Raw genomic sequence first — 17,712 nt, 5'->3', positions numbered from 1 at the left:
AATACCGCCCCCTGCTGACCGGGAGGATTCAGGAGAGTGGTCCCAACATCTAAAACAGGTTCAATACCGCCCCCTGCTGACCGGGAGTGTGAGGGGGATTCAGGAGAGTGGTCCCAACATCTAAAACAGGTTCAATACCGCCCCCTGCTGACCGGGAGTGTGAGGAGGATTCAGGAGAGTGGTCACAACATCTAAAACAGGTTCAATACCGCCCCCTGCTGAACGGGAGTGTGAGGAGGATTCAGGAGAGTGGTCCCAACATCTAAAACAGGTTCAATACCGCCCCCTGCTGACCGGGAGTGTGAGGGGGATTCAGGAGAGTGGTCCCAACATCTAAAACTGGTTCAATACCGCCCCCTGCTGACCGGGAGTGTGAGGGGGATTCAGGAGAGTGGTCCCAACATCTAAAACAGGTTCAATACCGCCCCCTGCTGACCGGGAGTGTGAGGGGGATTCAGGAGAGTGGTCCCAACATCTAAAACTGGTTCAATACCGCCCCCTGCTGACCGGGAGTGTGAGGGGGATTCAGGAGAGTGGTCCCAACATCTAAAACAGGTTCAATACCGCCCCCTGCTGACCGGGAGGATTCAGGAGAGTGGTCCCAACATCTAAAACAGGTTCAATACCGCCCCCTGCTGACCGGGAGTGTGAGGGGGATTCAGGAGAGTGGTCCCAACATCTAAAACAGGTTCAATACCGCCCCCTGCTGAACGGGAGTGTGAGGAGGATTCAGGAGAGTGGTCCCAACATCTAAAACAGGTTCAATAACGCCCCCTGCTGACCGGGAGTGTGAGGGGGATTCAGGAGAGTGGTCCCAACATCTAAAACAGGTTCAATACTGCCCCCTGCTGACCGGGAGGATTCAGGAGAGTGGTCCCAACATCTAAAACAGGTTCAATACCGCCCCCTGCTGACCGGGAGGATTCAGGAGAGTGGTCCCAACATCGAAAACAGGTTCAATACCGCCCCCTGCTGACCGGGAGGATTCAGGAGAGTGGTCCCAACATCTAAAACAGGTTCAATACCACCCCCTGCTGACCGGGAGTGTGAGGAGGATTCAGGAGAGTGGTCCCAACATCTAAAACAGGTTCAATACCGCCCCCTGCTGACCGGGAGGATTCAGGAGAGTGGTCCCAACATCTAAAACAGGTTCAATACCGCCCCCTGCTGACCGGGAGGATTCAGGAGAGTGGTCCCAACATCTGAAACAGGTTCAATACCGCCCCCTGCTGACCGGGAGGATTCAGGAGAGTGGTCCCAACATCTAAAACAGGTTCAATACCGCCCCCTGCTGACCGGGAGTGTGAGGGGGATTCAGGAGCGTGGTCCCAACAACTAAAACAGGTTCAATACCGCCACCTGCAAACCGGGAGTGTGAGGAGGATTCAGGAGAGTGGTCCCAACATCTAAAACAGGTTCAATACCGCCCCCTGCTGACCGGGAGTGTGAGGGGGATTCAGGAGAGTGGTCCCAACATCTGAAACAGGTTCAATACCGCCCCCTGCTGACCGGGAGGATTCAGGAGAGTGGTCCCAACATCTAAAACAGGTTCAATACCGCCCCCTGCTGACCGGGAGTGTGAGGGGGATTCAGGAGCGTGGTCCCAACAACTAAAACAGGTTCAATACCGCCACCTGCAAACCGGGAGTGTGAGGAGGATTCAGGAGAGTGGTCCCAACATCTAAAACAGGTTCAATACCGCCCCCTGCTGACCGGGAGTGTGAGGGGGATTCAGGAGAGTGGTCCCAACATCTTAAACAGGTTCAATACCGCCCCCTGCTGACCGGGAGTGTGAGGGGGATTCAGGAGCGTGGTCCCAACAACTAAAACAGGTTCAATACCGCCACCTGCTAACCGGGAGTGTGAGGGGGATTCAGGAGAGTGGTCCCAACATCTAAAACAGGTTCAATACCGCCCCCTGCTGACCGGGAGTGTGAGGGGGATTCAGGAGAGTGGTCCCAACATCTAAAACAAGTTCAATACCGCCCCCTGCTGACCGGGAGTGTGAGGGGGATTCAGGAGCGTGGTCCCAACAACTAAAACAGGTTCAATACCGCCACCTGCTAACCGGGAGTGTGAGGAGGATTCAGGACAGTGGTCCCAACATCTAAAACAGGTTCAATACCGCCCCCTGCTGACCGGGAGTGTGAGGGGGATTCAGGAGAGTGGTCCCAACATCTAAAACAGGTTCAAAACCGCCCCCTGCTGACCGGGAGTGTGAGGGGGATTCAGGAGCGTGGTCCCAACAACTAAAACAGGTTCAATACCGCCACCTGCTAACCGGGAGTGTGAGGAGGATTTAGGAGAGTGGTCCCAACATCTAAAACAGGTTCAATACCGCCCCCTGCTGACCGGGAGTGTGAGGGGGATTCAGGAGAGTGGTCCCAACATCTAAAACAGGTTCAATACCGCCCCCTGCTAACCGGGAGTGTGAGGAGGATTCAGGAGAGTGGTCCCAACATCTAAAACAGATTCAATACCACCTCCTACTGACCAGGAGGATTCAGGAGAGTGGTCCCAACATCTAAAACAGGTTCACTACCGCCCCCTGCTGACCGGGAGTGTGAGGAGTATTCAGGAGAGTGGTCCCAACATCTAAAACAGGTTCAATACCGCCTCCTACTGACCGGGAGGATTCAGGAGAGTGGTCCCAACATCTAAAACAGGTTCAATACCGCCTCCTACTGACCGGGAGGATTCAGGAGAGTGGTCCCAACATCTAAAACAGGTTCAATACCGCCTCCTACTGACCGGGAGTGTGAGGGGGATTCAGGAGAGTGGTCCCAACATCTAAAACAGGTTCAATACCGCCCCCTGCTGACCGGGAGGATTCAGGAGAGTGGTCCCAACATCTAAAACAGGTTCAATACCGCCACCTGCTGACCGGGAGAGTGAGGAGGATTCAGGAGAGTGGTCCCAACATCTAAAACAGGTTCAATACCGCCCCCTGCTGACCGGGAGTGTGAGGAGTATTCAGGAGAGTGGTCCCAACATCTAAAACAGGTTCAATACTGCCCCTGCTGACCGGGAGGATTCAGGAGAGTGGTCCCAACATCTAAAACAGGTTCAATACCGCCCCCTGCTGACCAGGAGGATTCAGGAGAGTGGTCCCAACATCTAACACAGGTTCAATACCGCCCCCTGCTGACCGGGAGGATTCAGGAGAGTGGTCCCAACATCTAACACAGGTTCAATACCGCCCCCTGCTGACTGGGAGTGTGAGGAGGATTCAGGAGAGTGGTCCCAACATCTAAAACAGGTTCAATACCGCCCCCTGCTGACCGGGAGTGTGAGGAGGATTCAGGAGAGTGGTCCCAACATCTAAAACAGGTTCAATACCGCCCCCTGTTGACCGGGAGTGTGAGGAGGATTCAGGAGCGTGCTCCCAACATCTAAAACAGGTTCAATACCGCCCCCTGCTGACCGGGAGTGTGAGGGGGATTCAGGAGAGTGGTCCCAACATCTAAAACAGGTTCAATACCGCCCCCTGCTGACCGGGAGGATTCAGGAGAGTGGTCTCAACATCTAAAACAGGTTCAATACCGCCCCCTGCTGACCGGGAGTGTGAGGAGGATTCAGAAGGGTGGCCCCAACATTTAAAACAACAACGCACACAAAACGCTGGTGGAACGCAGCAGGCCAGGCAGCATCGACAGGGAGAAGCGCTGTCGACGTTTCAGGTCGAGACCCTTCGTCAGGACAATGCTGCCTGGCCTGCTGCGTTCCACCAGCGTTTTGTGTGTGTTGTTGTTTGAATTTCCAGCGTCTGCAGATTTCCTCGTGTTTGCTCAGTGAATTGACTGGTGAGAGAGATACAGGGCTGGAGAAGGGGGAATCTGACCGGTGAGGATAGAAGGACATGGAGGAAAGAAAAAAAGGGTAAGGAGCCCCTGAGGGAGGTGACGAGTGGTCAGGGAGATAAGGTGAGAGGGGGAAAAGAGGATGGGGAATAGGAAAGCGGGTTGGGGGCATTTCCTGGAAGTTCAGTAAATTGATACTTATTATCCCTGTACCTAAAAAGACCAGGGTAACATGTCTGAGCGGCTGGCGCCCTGTCGCACTCGCCTCGGTAATAAGCAAATGCTTTGAGAGGCTGGTCAAGGATCACATCTGCAGCTTGCTACCACTCAAACTGGACCTCCTACAATTCGCCTACCGACACAACCGATCGACAGACGACGCAATAGCCACAGCCCTACACACCGTCCTTACACGTCTGGAGAGGAGGGAAGCTTATGTGAGAGTGCGGTTCTTGGACTACGGTTCAGCATTCGACACCATCATTCCCTCCAGGCTCGACAAGAAGCTCGGAGACCTTGGTTTTGTGTCCAGCTGCATCCTGGATTTCCTGTCAGATCACCAGCAGGTGGTAAGAGTGGGCTCCCTCACCTCTGCCCCTCTGACCTTCAACACAGGAGCCCCTCAGGGCCGTGTCCAAAGCCCCCTCCTTTACTCCCTGTATACCCATGACTGTGTCGCCACCCACAGCTCCAATCTGCTAATTAAATTTGCTGACAACACGAACACTGATTGGCCTCATCTCAAAAAACAACGAGGCAGCCCACAGAGAGGAAGTCATCTCTCTGACACAGTGGTGTCAGGAAAACAACCTCTCCCTCAACGTCACAAAAACAAAGGAGCTGGTTGTGGATTACAGGAGGAATGGAGACGGGCTAACCCCTACTGACATCAATGGATCTGGGGTTCAGAGGGTGAACAGCTTTAATTCCTCAATACACATCTCCGAGGACCTCACGTGGTCTGTACACACCAGCTGTGTGGTGAAAAAGACACAACAGCACCTCTTTCACCTCAGACGGTTGAGGAAGTTTGGTTTGGGCCCCCCAAGTGCTTAAGAACTTTCTACAGGGGCACAATTGAGAGCATCCTGACTGGCTGCATCACTGCCTGGTACGGGAACTGTACCTCCCTCAATCGCAGGACTCTGCAGAGAGTGGTGCGGACAGCCCAGCGCGTCTGTAGATGTGAACTTCCCGTGACTCAGGACATTTACAGTACAGGTGTGTAAAAAGGGCCCAAAGGATCATTGGGGACCCGAGTCACCCCAACCACAATCTATTCTACCCGCTACCACCCGGGAAACGGTACCGCAGCGTAAAAGCCAGGACCGACAGGCTCCGGGACAGCTTCTTCCACCAGGCCGTCAGACCGATTAATTCGTGCTGATGCAATTGTATTTCTATGTTATATTGACTGTTCTGTTGTACATAAAACATTTATTACAAATGACTGTAAATTGCACACAGTTGGTCAGATTTCAAGATGTTTAAAGTGAAGGATGTAAGAAATAAATTGAATTCATGCCTTCAGGTTGGAGCTGACGAAGATGGGATATAACCGGATGTCCCTCTAACCTGAGTGTGGCCTCATCGCGACGGTGGAGGAGGCTGTGGAACGGGAATGGAAACTGGAATTAAAATGGGTGGCCACTGGGAGATCCCGATTTTCCTGGTGGGACGGAGTGCGGGTGCTCGGTGAAGCGGTCTCCCAACCCACGTCGGTTCTCACCGATGTACAGGAGGCCACGCCGGGAGCACCGGATACGGTGAATGACCCCCCCCCCCCCCAACGGACTCTCAGGTGGTCTCTGAATGGAAGTGAGGGAGGGAGGAGGAGTTGGGGCAGGTGTGGCACTTCTTCCGCTGGCGAGGATCCGTCCCGGGCGGGAGATCAGCGGGGAGGGAGGGACGGACAGACAAGGGAGCGACCCCTGCGGAGAGCAGAAAGTGGGGGAAAGGGGGAGGGAAAGACGTTGGAGATGGTGGAAGTCGTGGAGAATTATGTGCCGGACGCAGAGCCTGGTTGGGGTGGCAGGCGAGGGCAAGAGGAACCTCACCCCTGGTGGGGTGAGAGCAGAACTGCGTGAAATGGAAGAGACGCGGGTGAGGGCAGCGCTGATGGTGGGGGAAGGGAACCCTCTTTCTCTGAAGGAGGAGGACATCTCCTTCACCGTGCAATGAAAAGCCCCGTCCTGAGAGCAGACGGAGGAATCGAGAGAAGGAATGGTGTTTTCACAAGTAGCAGGGCAGGACAAGGTGCAGTCCAGGTAACTGTGAGAGCCCATGGGTTTCCCTGGGGATCAATAAAGTCTATAACAGACATCGGTGGATAAGCTGCCTCCAGAGATAGAGACAGTGGGTTGTGTGTGGGAAGGAGGGAGTTTGTATCAGGAGCCAACGGGCAGACTGGAACCGAATCTGAAGTGACCTGGCCACTGGTGTCACTCAACGTGAGATCGCGTCCCATGATAATTGGACAGAAAGCTTGGCTGAGAAATGGCAGACGGAATTTATCGCAGACATGGTGTTGAGCTTTTACAGGGTGGGTTTGACGCAGTGAACGGTCGGGCACCGAGGAGCGTGGGGGAGCAGAGGGATCTGGAAGAACCAGCCAGGGTGGGTTTGATGCAGCGAACGGTCGGGCACCGAGGAGCGTGGGGGAGCAGAGGGATCTGGAAGAACCAGCCAGGGTGGGTTTGACGCAGTGAACGGTTGGGCACCGAGGAGCGTGGGGGAGCAGAGGGATCTGGAAGAACCAGCCAGGGTGGGTTTGACGCAGTGAACGGTTGGGCACCGAGGAGCGTGGGGGAGCAGAGGGATCTGGAAGAACCAGCCAGGGTGGGTTTGACGCAGCGAACGGTCGGGCACCAAGGAGCGTGGGGGAGCAGAGGGATCTGGAAGAACCAGCCAGGGTGGGTTTGACGCAGCGAACGGTCGGGCACCGAGGAGCGTGGGGGAGCTGAGGGATCTGGAAGAACCAGCCAGGGTGGGTTTGACGCAGCGAACGGTCGGGCACCGAGGAGCGTGGGGGAGCTGAGGGATCTGGAAGAACCAGCCAGGGTGGGTTTGACGCAGCGAACGGTCGGGCACCGAGGAGCGTGGGGGAGCTGAGGGATCTGGAAGAACCAGCCAGGGTGGGTTTGACGCAGCGAACGGTCGGGCACCGAGGAGCGTGGTGGAGCTGAGGGATCTGGGAGTACGGGTTCTCTCATTACAGGTAGGCAGGGTCGGGAAGCTTTTGGCGCACTGGCCTTCATAGGTCAGTGCGCTGAGGACAGGAGCTGGGCTGCGGTTGAAATTGTGCCAGATGTTGGTGAGGCCTACCATTGTATTCCGTGTGGGACTGATCACGGTTTAGCCTGGACTAGATGGGCCAAAGGGCCAGATTCTGTGCTGTACTGCTTTTTGCCTCTGACATTAATAGTTTGGCATGGACTAGAAATATAGAATCATGGAAAACCTCCAGCACAATACAGGCCCTTCAGCCCACAATGCTGTGCCGAGCATGTCTCTACCGTAGAAGTTACTAGGCTTACCCATAGCCCTCTATTTTTCTAAGCTCCATGTACCTATCCAGGAGTCTCTTAAAAGTCCCTATCATATCAGCCTCCACCACCGTTGCCAGCAGCCCATTCCACACACTCACCACTCTCTGAGTAAAAAACTTACCCCCGACATCTCCTCTGTACCTCCTCCCCAGCACCTTAAACCTGTGTCCTCTTGTGGCAGCCATTTCAGCCCTGGGAAAAAGCCTCTGACTCTCCACACGATCAATGCCTCTCATCATCTTGTACCCCTCTATCAGGTCACCTCTCATCCTCCATCGCTCCAAGGAGAAAAGGCTGAGTTCACTCAACCTATTCTCCTAAGGCATGCTCCCCAATCCAGGCAACATCCTTGTGAATCTCCTCTGCACCCTTTCTATGGTTTCCACGTCCTTCCCGTAGTGAGGCGACCAGAACTGAGCACAGTACTCCGAGTGGGGTCGGACCAGGGTCCGATATAGCTGTAACATTAACTCTCGGTACCTAAATTCAGTTCCACATAGATGGGCCGAAGGGCCGGTTTCTGTGCTGAGGTAAGTTATGGCCCCAAGAGTAATAGTTTGGCATGGACGAGACTATTCCTGTGCTTTTGCTCTCTGTGAATCACTGGATCAATATCTCTCTCAAACACCAGCAGCTTCGTACTGACATCGGGGAGAGGCGGTTTGCTGCTCTGGGACCAGTCGACGCGCCTTCCACTGAGGCTGCCGTGAAAATCGAGTCTCCGATGTGGGGGATGTCCTGGGCAGGACATTCAGAGCGCGGTGCTCAGTTGTGGGAACGAGGTGGAAGCCATAGAAAGGGTGCAGAGGAGATTTACAAGGATGTTGCCTGGATTGGGGAGGATGCCTCAGGAGAATAGGTTGAGTGAACTCGGCCTTTTCTCCTCGGAGCGACGGAGGACGAGAGGTGACCTGACAGAGGTGTTCAAGATGATGAGAGGCACTGATCGTGTGGATAGTCAGAGGCTTTTCCCCAGGGCTGAAATGGCTAACATGAGAGGGCACAGGTTTAAGGTGCTGGGGAGTAGGTACAGAGGGGATGTCAGGGGTAAGTTTTTTACTCAGAGAGTGGTGAGTGCGTGGAATGGGCTGCTGGTGACAGTGGTGGAGGCGGAAACGATAGGGTCTTTCAAGAGCCACTTAGATAGGTACATAGGTCTTAGCGAAATAGAGGGCGATGCAGTAGGGAAATTCTGGGCATTTTCTCGAGTAGGTTACAGGGTCGGTACAACATTGTGGGCCGAAGGGCCTGTAATGTGCTGTAGATTTCTAAGTTCAATTGCCCTGGAGAACGCGTTCTCCGGGCGATGGAAGGGTTAAAGCTGCTGGCTCCTCTGGGCGTGCGCTTGTCTCTTTGTGTGATTGGGAAGTTCCACGCCTAAAGTTTCCTGTTTCCTCACTGGTCACTGACTCGAGAGCAACTTCGACCCCACAGTCGGTGACGGGAGCGTCTGCGAGCATGTTGACCCGTGCCTGCTTCTTACTGACCCTGGCGTCTCTCTCAGGTGAGTCGCGGGCCCTGCCCGGCCACCCGGCCCCCGAGCTGGACGGTCCCGGGCTCGGGAGGTTGACACGCAGCAGAAATCCCCAAAACCAGTTGTTCCCCTGACTGAATGTGCACGCCCGGCACACGGGCAGGGTCTGCGTCTTACTGTGGCTGTCTTTGCATGCAGCCTGACCTTCCCCCGAACGCCACACAGGTTTCTGCAGAGGGGCATTTACCTGTAAACTCGGTGTTTCTGCACTTTATATGGGTCTCGCGTTTCTCAGAATGCCCTGTTTTTTCCTGCATGTCCTGTGTTTCCCCGTATCCTATGTTTTTCTGTGTCTGTCCGAGCCTTCCCTATAACTCTGGTCCTGGCCACATCGCAGTAAACCTACTCCGAACTCGTTCCATTTTAGCCGCGTCTTTCCGACCGCAGGCTGAACAAAGAGTATTCGGAGACCTCACCAATGACCTCGACGACTGCAACGTAAGGACCCCGCCTTCTCACCCCCCCCCCCCCCCACGGCCCGCGACGACGCTCACGGCATGCACTCGTACTCCCCGCTCGCGCTTCAAGCTGCTTCAACTTCACAAAACTCACACTCACACTCGGCTGCATTGAAATCCGTTTGCCGCGGTTCGGCCCACCTCCCTAACTGATCGAGATCACCCCCCGTGATCGAAGATAACCTTCTGCACTATCGACAAGGTCTTGTCACTTGCTGTCCTCCCAGAGGACAATGACATCCCAGATCTTTACAGAAACGACAATAACAATGCTGACCCGACCCTCCATTCTGAGAAAGAACCTTAAGGTGTGTTGACTAACCAGTGAATTTGGGTGGAAAATCCTATGAAAGGTGGTGGATTCGGCCCAGTACATCACGGGTCAATGACTTGGACTGCGGTATTAATGGATTATGTCAATGACTTGGACTGCGGTATTAATAGATTATGTCAATGACTTGGACTGCGGTATTAGTGGATTATGTCAATGACTTGGACTGCGGTATTAATGGATTATGTCAATGACTTGGACTGCGGTATTAATGGATTATGTCAATGATTTGGACAGCGGTATTAATGGATTATGTCAATGATTTGGACTGCGGTATTAATGGATTATGTCAATGACGGACTGCGGTATTAATGGATTATGTCAATGACTTGGACTGCGGTATTAATGGATTATGTCAATGATTTGGACTGCGGTATTAATGGATTATGTCAATGACTTGGACTGCGGTATTAATGGATTATCTCAATGACTTGGACTGCGGTATTAACGGATTATGTCAATGATTTGGACTGCGGTATTAATGGATTATGTCCATGACTTGGACTGCGGTATTAATAGATTATGTCAATGATTTGGACTGCGGTATTAATGGATTATGTCAATGACTTGGACTGCGGTATTAATGGATTATGTCAATGACTTGGACTGCGGTATTAATGGATTATGTCAATGATTTGGACTGCGGTATTAATGGATTATGTCAATGACTTGGACTGCGGTATTAATGGATTATGTCAATGATTTGGACTGCGGTATTAGTGGATTATGTCAATGACTTGGACTGCGGTATTAGTGGATTATGTCAATGATTTGGACTGCGGTATTAATGGATTATGTCAATGATTTGGACTGCGGTATTAATGGATTATGTCAATGATTTGGACTACCGCGTTAATGGATTTGTGGCTAAATTTGCCGATGATACAAAGATAGGTGGAGGAGCGGGTAGTGTTGAGAAAACAGAGAGCCTGCAGAGAAACTTAGATAGTTTAGGGGAATGGGCAAAGAAGTGGCAAATGAATACAATGCTGGAAAGTGTATGGTCATGCACTTTGGTGGAAGAAATAAATGGGCAGACTATTATTTAAATGGAGAAAGAATTCAAAATGCAGAGATGCAAAGGGACTTGGGAGTCTTTGTGCAGGACACCCTAAAGGTTAACCTCCAGGTTGAGTTGGCTGTGAAGGAGGCAAATGCAGTGTTAGCATTCATTTCTAGGGGTATAGAATATAAGATGTGATGTGATGTTGAGGCTGTATAAAGCACTCGTTAGACCACACTTGGAGTATTGTGTGCAGTTTTGGGCTCCTTATTTTGGAAAGGATGTACTGGCATTGGAGAGGGTTCAGAGAAGATTCACGAGAATGATTCCAGGAATGAAAGGGTTACCGTGTGAGGAACGTCTGGCAGCTCTTGGGCTGTATTCCCTGGAGTTCAGGAGAATGAGGGGGGGATCTCATAGAAACATTCTACATGTTAGAAGGCCTGAACAGATTAGGTATGGAAAAGTTATTTCCCGTGGTAGGGGATCCTAGGACAAGAGGACACGACTTCAGGATTGAAGGACGTCCATTTAGAACTGAGATGTGGAGAAAGTCAGAGGGTGGGGGTAAATCTGTGGTAGTTGTTGCCGCGAGCAGCTGCGGAGGCCAAGTCACTGGGTGAGATAGATGGGTTCTTGATTAGCCAGGGAATGGGGAGAAGGCAGGGGAGTGGGGATGACTGGAAGAATTGGATCAGCCCATGATTGAATGACGGAGCAGACTCGATGGGCTGAATGGCCTACTTCTGCTCCTATACCTTATGGGTCAAACCCTCCCCACCATTCAGCACCTCGACACGAAACGTCCTGGACCCCCCCCGGACAGCAAAGCGACACACGACGGGATGCTCTTTGGCGATTACAGCTTGGCATTTAACCCCATCGGAGCTGACCAGCGAACTCCAAGACCAGGGCCTCAATCAGCCCTTGTGCAATCGGCTCCCGGATTTCCTCACTTGTGGACCCCAGTCAGCTTGGATCGGCCAAAAAAAAAATAATAATCTCGTCCACAATCTCGATCAGCGCAGGAGCACTGCTGGAATCTGTACTTCCTCCCGCCCCCCCCAGTCTAATCGCTTTGACCGTGTGGCTAAGCGCAGCTCCAACACCAGATGCCACCGCCGTATCAACGCCGGTGATGGATCAGCACACAGGACGGAGATTGAAAACCCGGCTGAGTGCTGTGATAACGACAACCTCTCTCTCAACGTCCAGGGAGCTGATTGTGGACTTCGGGAGAGGGAAACCAGGGGATCCGTGAGCCAGAAATCATCGGAGGATCAGAGGCGGAGAGGGTCAGTGAAATTTAAATTCCCGGGTGTCACTATCCCAGAGGACCTGTCCCGGCCCCGTCATGTAAACGTAATTGCAAAGGAAGTTTGATAGTTCCTCTATTCAGTCTGTGGAGGTTTGGTTTGTCGTCGAAAACTTTGACAAGCTTCTCTCGATGTGTGCTGGGAAGTGCCTGACTTGGCTGCATTACGGCCCGGTACGGGGAACACCAACGGCTTTGAGTGGAAAATCCTAGAAAAGGTAATGGACTCGGCCCAGTACATCACGGGTAGAAACCCTCCCAACCATTGAGCACATCTGCGTGAAACATTGCCGTAGAGAAGCAGCGTCCGACATAAAAAATCCTCACCACTCAGGCCGTGCTCTTTTATCGCTGCTGCCTCAGGACCCACACCACCAGGTTCAGGGACAGTTATTACCCCTCAACCATCAGGAAGGAGGTACAGGAGCCTCAGGACCCACACCACCAGGTTCAGGGACAGTTATTACCCCTCAACCATCAGGAAGGAGGTACAGGAGCCTCAGGACCCACACCACCAGGGTCAGGAACAGTTATTACCCCTCAACCATCAGGAAGGAGGTACAGGAGCCTCAGTTCCCACACCACCAGGTTCAGTTACAGTTATTACCCCTCAACCATCAGGAAGGAGGTACAGGAGCCTCAGGGCCCACACCACCAGGTTCAGGGACAGTTATTACCCCTCAACCATCAGGAAGGAGGTACAGGAGCCTCAGGACCCACACCACCAGGTTCAACAACTGTTACTACCCCTCAACCATCAGGAAGGAGGTACAGGAGCCTCAGGACCCACACCACCAGGTTCAACAACTGTTACTACCCCTCAACCATCAGGAAGGCGGTACAGGAGCCTCAGGACCCACACCACCAGGTTCAGGAACAGTTATTACCCCTCAACCATCAGGAAGGAGGTACAGGAGCCTCAGGACCCACACCACCAGGTTCAGGAACAGTTATTACCCCTCAACCATCAGGAAGGAGGTACAGGAGCCTCAGGACCCACACCACCAGGTTCAGGAACAGTTATTACCCCTCAACCATCAGGAAGGAGGTACAGGAGTCTCAGGACCCACACTACCATGTTCAGGAACAGTTATTACCCCCTCAACCATCAGGAAGGAGGTACCGGAGCCTCAGGACCCACGCCACCAGGTTCAGGAACAGTTATTACCCCTCAACCATCAGGAAGGAGGTACAGGAGCCTCAGGGCCCACACCACCAGGTTCAGAAATAGTTATTACCCCTCAACCATCAGGAAGGAGGTACAGGAGCCTCAGGACCCACACCACCAGGTTCAGGAACAGTTATTACCCCTCAACCATCAGGAAGGAGGTACAGGAGCCTCAGGACCCACACCGCCAGGTTCAGGAACAGTTATTACCCCTCAACCATCAGGCTCTTGACCGTCAGGGAGGACTGAACTTTTCTGAGGACCTTGTCGTCTCATCATTTCATGCTCGTTATTTATTGCTATTTACCCATATCTGCATTTGTGCAGCTTGTTTACAGTTCACAGTTCCTGGTGTGTACATCTCTTTGCTTACAGTTACTGTTTCTGGAGATGTGTGCCCACAGAGAGAGAATATCGGGGTTGCAGGTGGTGACCCTAACCCTAACCCTGGTAATAAGTTTTACCTTGAACTTTGAACTTTGAACTTTTGTGTTCTACACGCGTTCCTCCCGGTGTCGCTTCGAACAGCCTTTCAGCCCGGCGCAAGGCGAACCCGACGCTTCCCCCCCCACCCCCTCTCCGTTTCTCTGCCCCTACCACCACTCCTGGAGGGGCGTTCCACACACCCGGCACTCCCCATTTAAAAAAAAACTGAACTCCCCCACCTAAACTTTCCACCCATCACCTTACAACTACGCCCACCCACCCCCCTCGTATGAGCCATTTCTGCTCTGGGGGCAAAAGTCTCCAGCTCTTGTCATCTCTATCCAGTCAGCTGTCACCGGCCTTCGTGTTTCTGACACCCGTGGCGGTGCTACGAGATAGCTTTTTCACGGCCCCTGTGGCGATGAGCATAGGCGCCGTTCTGACTTTGGAGAAATCGGTTGTCACCGGGTCACATCCTGGCCCTGGTGGGACTGATGCACACCTGCGCACACATAAACACACACGCACACACACTGACATACACAACACACTGACACACGCACTCAAAATCACACACACTGCCACGCACAAACACACACACGCATCAACACAAACACTCACACTCTAACACACACGCACACACACTGACACACGCATGCAAAATCACACACACTGCCACGCACAAACACACACACGCATCAACACAAACACTCACACTCTAACACACACGCACTCACACTGACACGCACAAACACACTGACACACGCACTCAAAATCACACACACTGCCACGCACAAACACACACACGCATCAACACAAACACTCACACTCTAACACACACGTACACACACTGCCACGCACAAACACACTGACACACGCACGCAAAATCACACACACTGCCACGCACAAACACACATACGCATCAACACAAACACTCACACTCTAACACACACGTACACACACTGCCACGCACAAACACACTGACACACGCACTCAAAATCACACACACTGCCACGCACAAACACACTGACACACGCACTCAAAATCACACACACTGCCACGCACAAACACACACACGCATCAACACAAACACTCACACTCTAACACACACGTACACACACTGCCACGCACAAACACACTGACACACGCACTCAAAATCACACACACTGCCACGCACAAACACACTGACACACGCACTCAAAATCACACACACTGCCACGCACAAACACACATACGCATCAACACAAACACTCACACTCTAACACACACGCACACACACTGACATACACAACACACTGACACACGCACTCAAAATCACACACACTGCCACGCACAAACACACACACATATCAACACAAACACTCACACTCTAACACACACGTACACACACTGCCACGCACAAACACACTGACACACGCACTCAAAATCACACACACTGCCACGCACAAACACACACACATATCAACACAAACACTCACGCTCTAACACACACGTACACACACTGCCACGCACAAACACACTGACACACGCACTCAAAATCACACACACTGCCACGCACAAACACACATACATATCAACACAAACACTCACACTCTAACACACACGCACTCACACTGACATACACAACACACTGACACACGCACTCAAAATCACACACACTGCCACGCACAAACACACATACGCATCAACACAAACACTCACACTCTAACACACACGCACACACACACAAACACACTCACACGCTCACACAAGCACACACACACAAACACACTCACACGCTCACACAAGCACACACACACAAACACACTCACACGCTCACACACAATTGCACACAGACTCACACACTCACAATCACACACAAGCGCACACACTCACAATCACACACAGGCGCACACACTCACTCAAGCACAAAGACACATAAACATACACGCACTCACAATCACACACCACACAATCTCTCGCACACACGCACTATAGTGTACTCAGAGAGACAGACTCGCTGACATAATGCTGAATCAGGTCTCTGTGTTTTCTCCATTGTTCCACCATTTCCTGAGCTCGGTTTATCTGGGAACAGCAAGACACGCAGGAAATTGTCCTAAATGGAGAACACATCCTCACACCCGGTCCCACACCAAGCAAACCTTCCTTCCTCCCAGTCCCCTTATGACCACTGACCCGCAGTCTTTCGCACTCTCCCTCTCCCTACCCCCTCAGTGCCCATGGCCCCCGACGGCTGATATCTCTCGCTCCTGTCTCCCCACCCCTCCCCACCTCCAGCTGGCGGCGGCAATGAGACCCTCCTGCAGCAGAATGGAACGGGGATGTCTAACTCCGACCTCGATCCGTCATTCTTCACAGGTGAGTCCCCTCGATGCGGGGATACATGCGGCCAGAGACCCCGGAGGGAGGGCGGGAGAACGAGAGAGGGAGGCGGAGGGGGAGAGGGGCATTCTGGCTTTGCCAGCACTCAGTGAGGAGTCCAATGAGGGATGACTCATCGAGGTCAGTGTGGGAGGCTCCTGTGGAGTTGGACGGATTGTCCGTGGACCATGGGGTTGTCCCGCCGGGACGGGAGGATGGTGTTGGTATCAGTCCCTCAGTTGCGAGCAGAGTGCAGACCACAACACCATTAGAACTAGGCCACTCGGCCCATCAAGTCTGCTCCACGTTCCATCGCGGCTGATCCTCCTCCCCTTAACCTTCTATACCCTGACAAATCAACAATCAACCAAGGAGAATTAGGCCATTCGGCCCACTGTCCCTTACTATCTCTCTAGACCCCATTCTCCTGTCTTCTCCCCGTAACGTCTGACAGTCTGACTAAACAGGAACCTATCGACCTCCACATTCAATACACCCCAATGACTTGGAACCCCCCCCCCCCCCCAGCCCCGTGTCACCTGCGGGAATCACTTTCACAGATTCACCTCCCTCTGGCCAAAGAAATTCCTCCTCATTTCCATTCTGAGGAAATGCCCATTAATCTAAACTCCCCCACTATTGCAAACATCCTCTCCACATCCACTCTATCTGTGTCCTCTAGTCCTAGACTCCCCCACTACAGGAAACATCCTCTCCACATCCACTCTATCTGTGTCCTCTGGTCCTAGACTCCCCCACTATAGGAAACATCCTCTCCACATCCACTCTATTTGTGTCCTCTGGTCCTAGACTCTCCCACTGTAGGAAACATCCTCTCCACACCCACTCTATCTGTGTCCTCTGTTCCTAGACTCTCCCACTATAGGAAACATCCTCTCCACATCCACTCTATCAGTGTCCTCTGGTCCTAGACTCCCCCAGTATAGGAAACATCCTCTCCACATCCACTCTATCTGTGTCCTCTGGTCCTGGACTCTCCCACTACAGGAAACATCCTCTCCACATCCACTCTATCTGTGTCCTCTGGTCCTAGACTCCCCCACTATAGGAAACATCCTCTCCACATCCACTCTATCTGTGTCCTCTGGTCCTAGACTCCCCCACTATAGGAAACATCCTCTCCACATCCACTCTATCTGTGTCCTCTGGTCCTAGACTCCCCCACTATAGGAAACATCCTCTCCACATCCACTCTATCTGTGTCCTCTGGTCCTAGACTCCCCCACTACAGGAAACATCCTCTCCACATCCACTCTATCTGTGTCCTCTTGTCCTAGACTCCCCCACTATAGGAAACATCCTCTCCACATCCACTCCATCTGTGTCCTCTGGTCCTAGACTCCCCCACTATAGGAAACATCCTCTCCACATCCACTCTATCTGTGTCCTCTGGTCCTAGACTCCCCCACTGTAGGAAACATCCTCTCCACATCCACTCCATCTGTGTCCTCTGGTCCTAGACTCCCCCACTATAGGAAACATCCTCTCCACATCCACTCTATCTGTGTCCTCTGGTCCTAGACTCCCCCCCCCCACCCCCACTATAGGAAACATCCTCTCCACATCCACTCTATCTGTGCCCTCTGGTCCTACACTCCCCCACTATAGGAAATATCCTCTCCACATCCACTCTATCTGAGTCCTCTGGTCCTAGACTCCCCCACTAAATAACACAGGTCACACAGAATCGCTGAGCCTATCGAAATAAACTTCACGAAGGCATGAGACCGCCACTTGAGTCGCT

The 17,712-nt window shown here is 52.7% G+C and overlaps 1 protein-coding gene across 2 annotated transcripts in view; it reads left to right on the top strand.

Annotated features, from left to right (window-relative positions):
- Positions 1-8,749: 8,749 nt before the first annotated feature.
- LOC132390103 (receptor activity-modifying protein 2-like) overlaps positions 8,750-17,712 on the top strand; it is a 165,330-nt gene continuing 156,367 nt past the window's right edge. The window contains exons 1-3 of one of the 2 annotated variants that reach the window (XM_059962697.1): positions 8,771-8,852; positions 13,533-13,607; positions 15,864-15,944. In XM_059962697.1, the coding sequence (XP_059818680.1) occupies positions 8,807-8,852; positions 13,533-13,607; positions 15,864-15,944 (202 nt within the window). In that variant the 5' untranslated portion in view covers positions 8,771-8,806. Of the gene's footprint in view, positions 8,853-13,532; positions 13,608-15,863; positions 15,945-17,712 lie in introns of both variants that reach the window. The other variant, XM_059962698.1, reaches the window with a different exon arrangement.

Source organism: Hypanus sabinus, unplaced genomic scaffold (assembly GCF_030144855.1).
Source record: "Hypanus sabinus isolate sHypSab1 unplaced genomic scaffold, sHypSab1.hap1 scaffold_770, whole genome shotgun sequence".
In the NCBI taxonomy this organism is placed as follows: Eukaryota; Metazoa; Chordata; class Chondrichthyes; order Myliobatiformes; family Dasyatidae; genus Hypanus; species Hypanus sabinus.
This window is presented reverse-complemented; position numbering and strand designations above follow the sequence as displayed.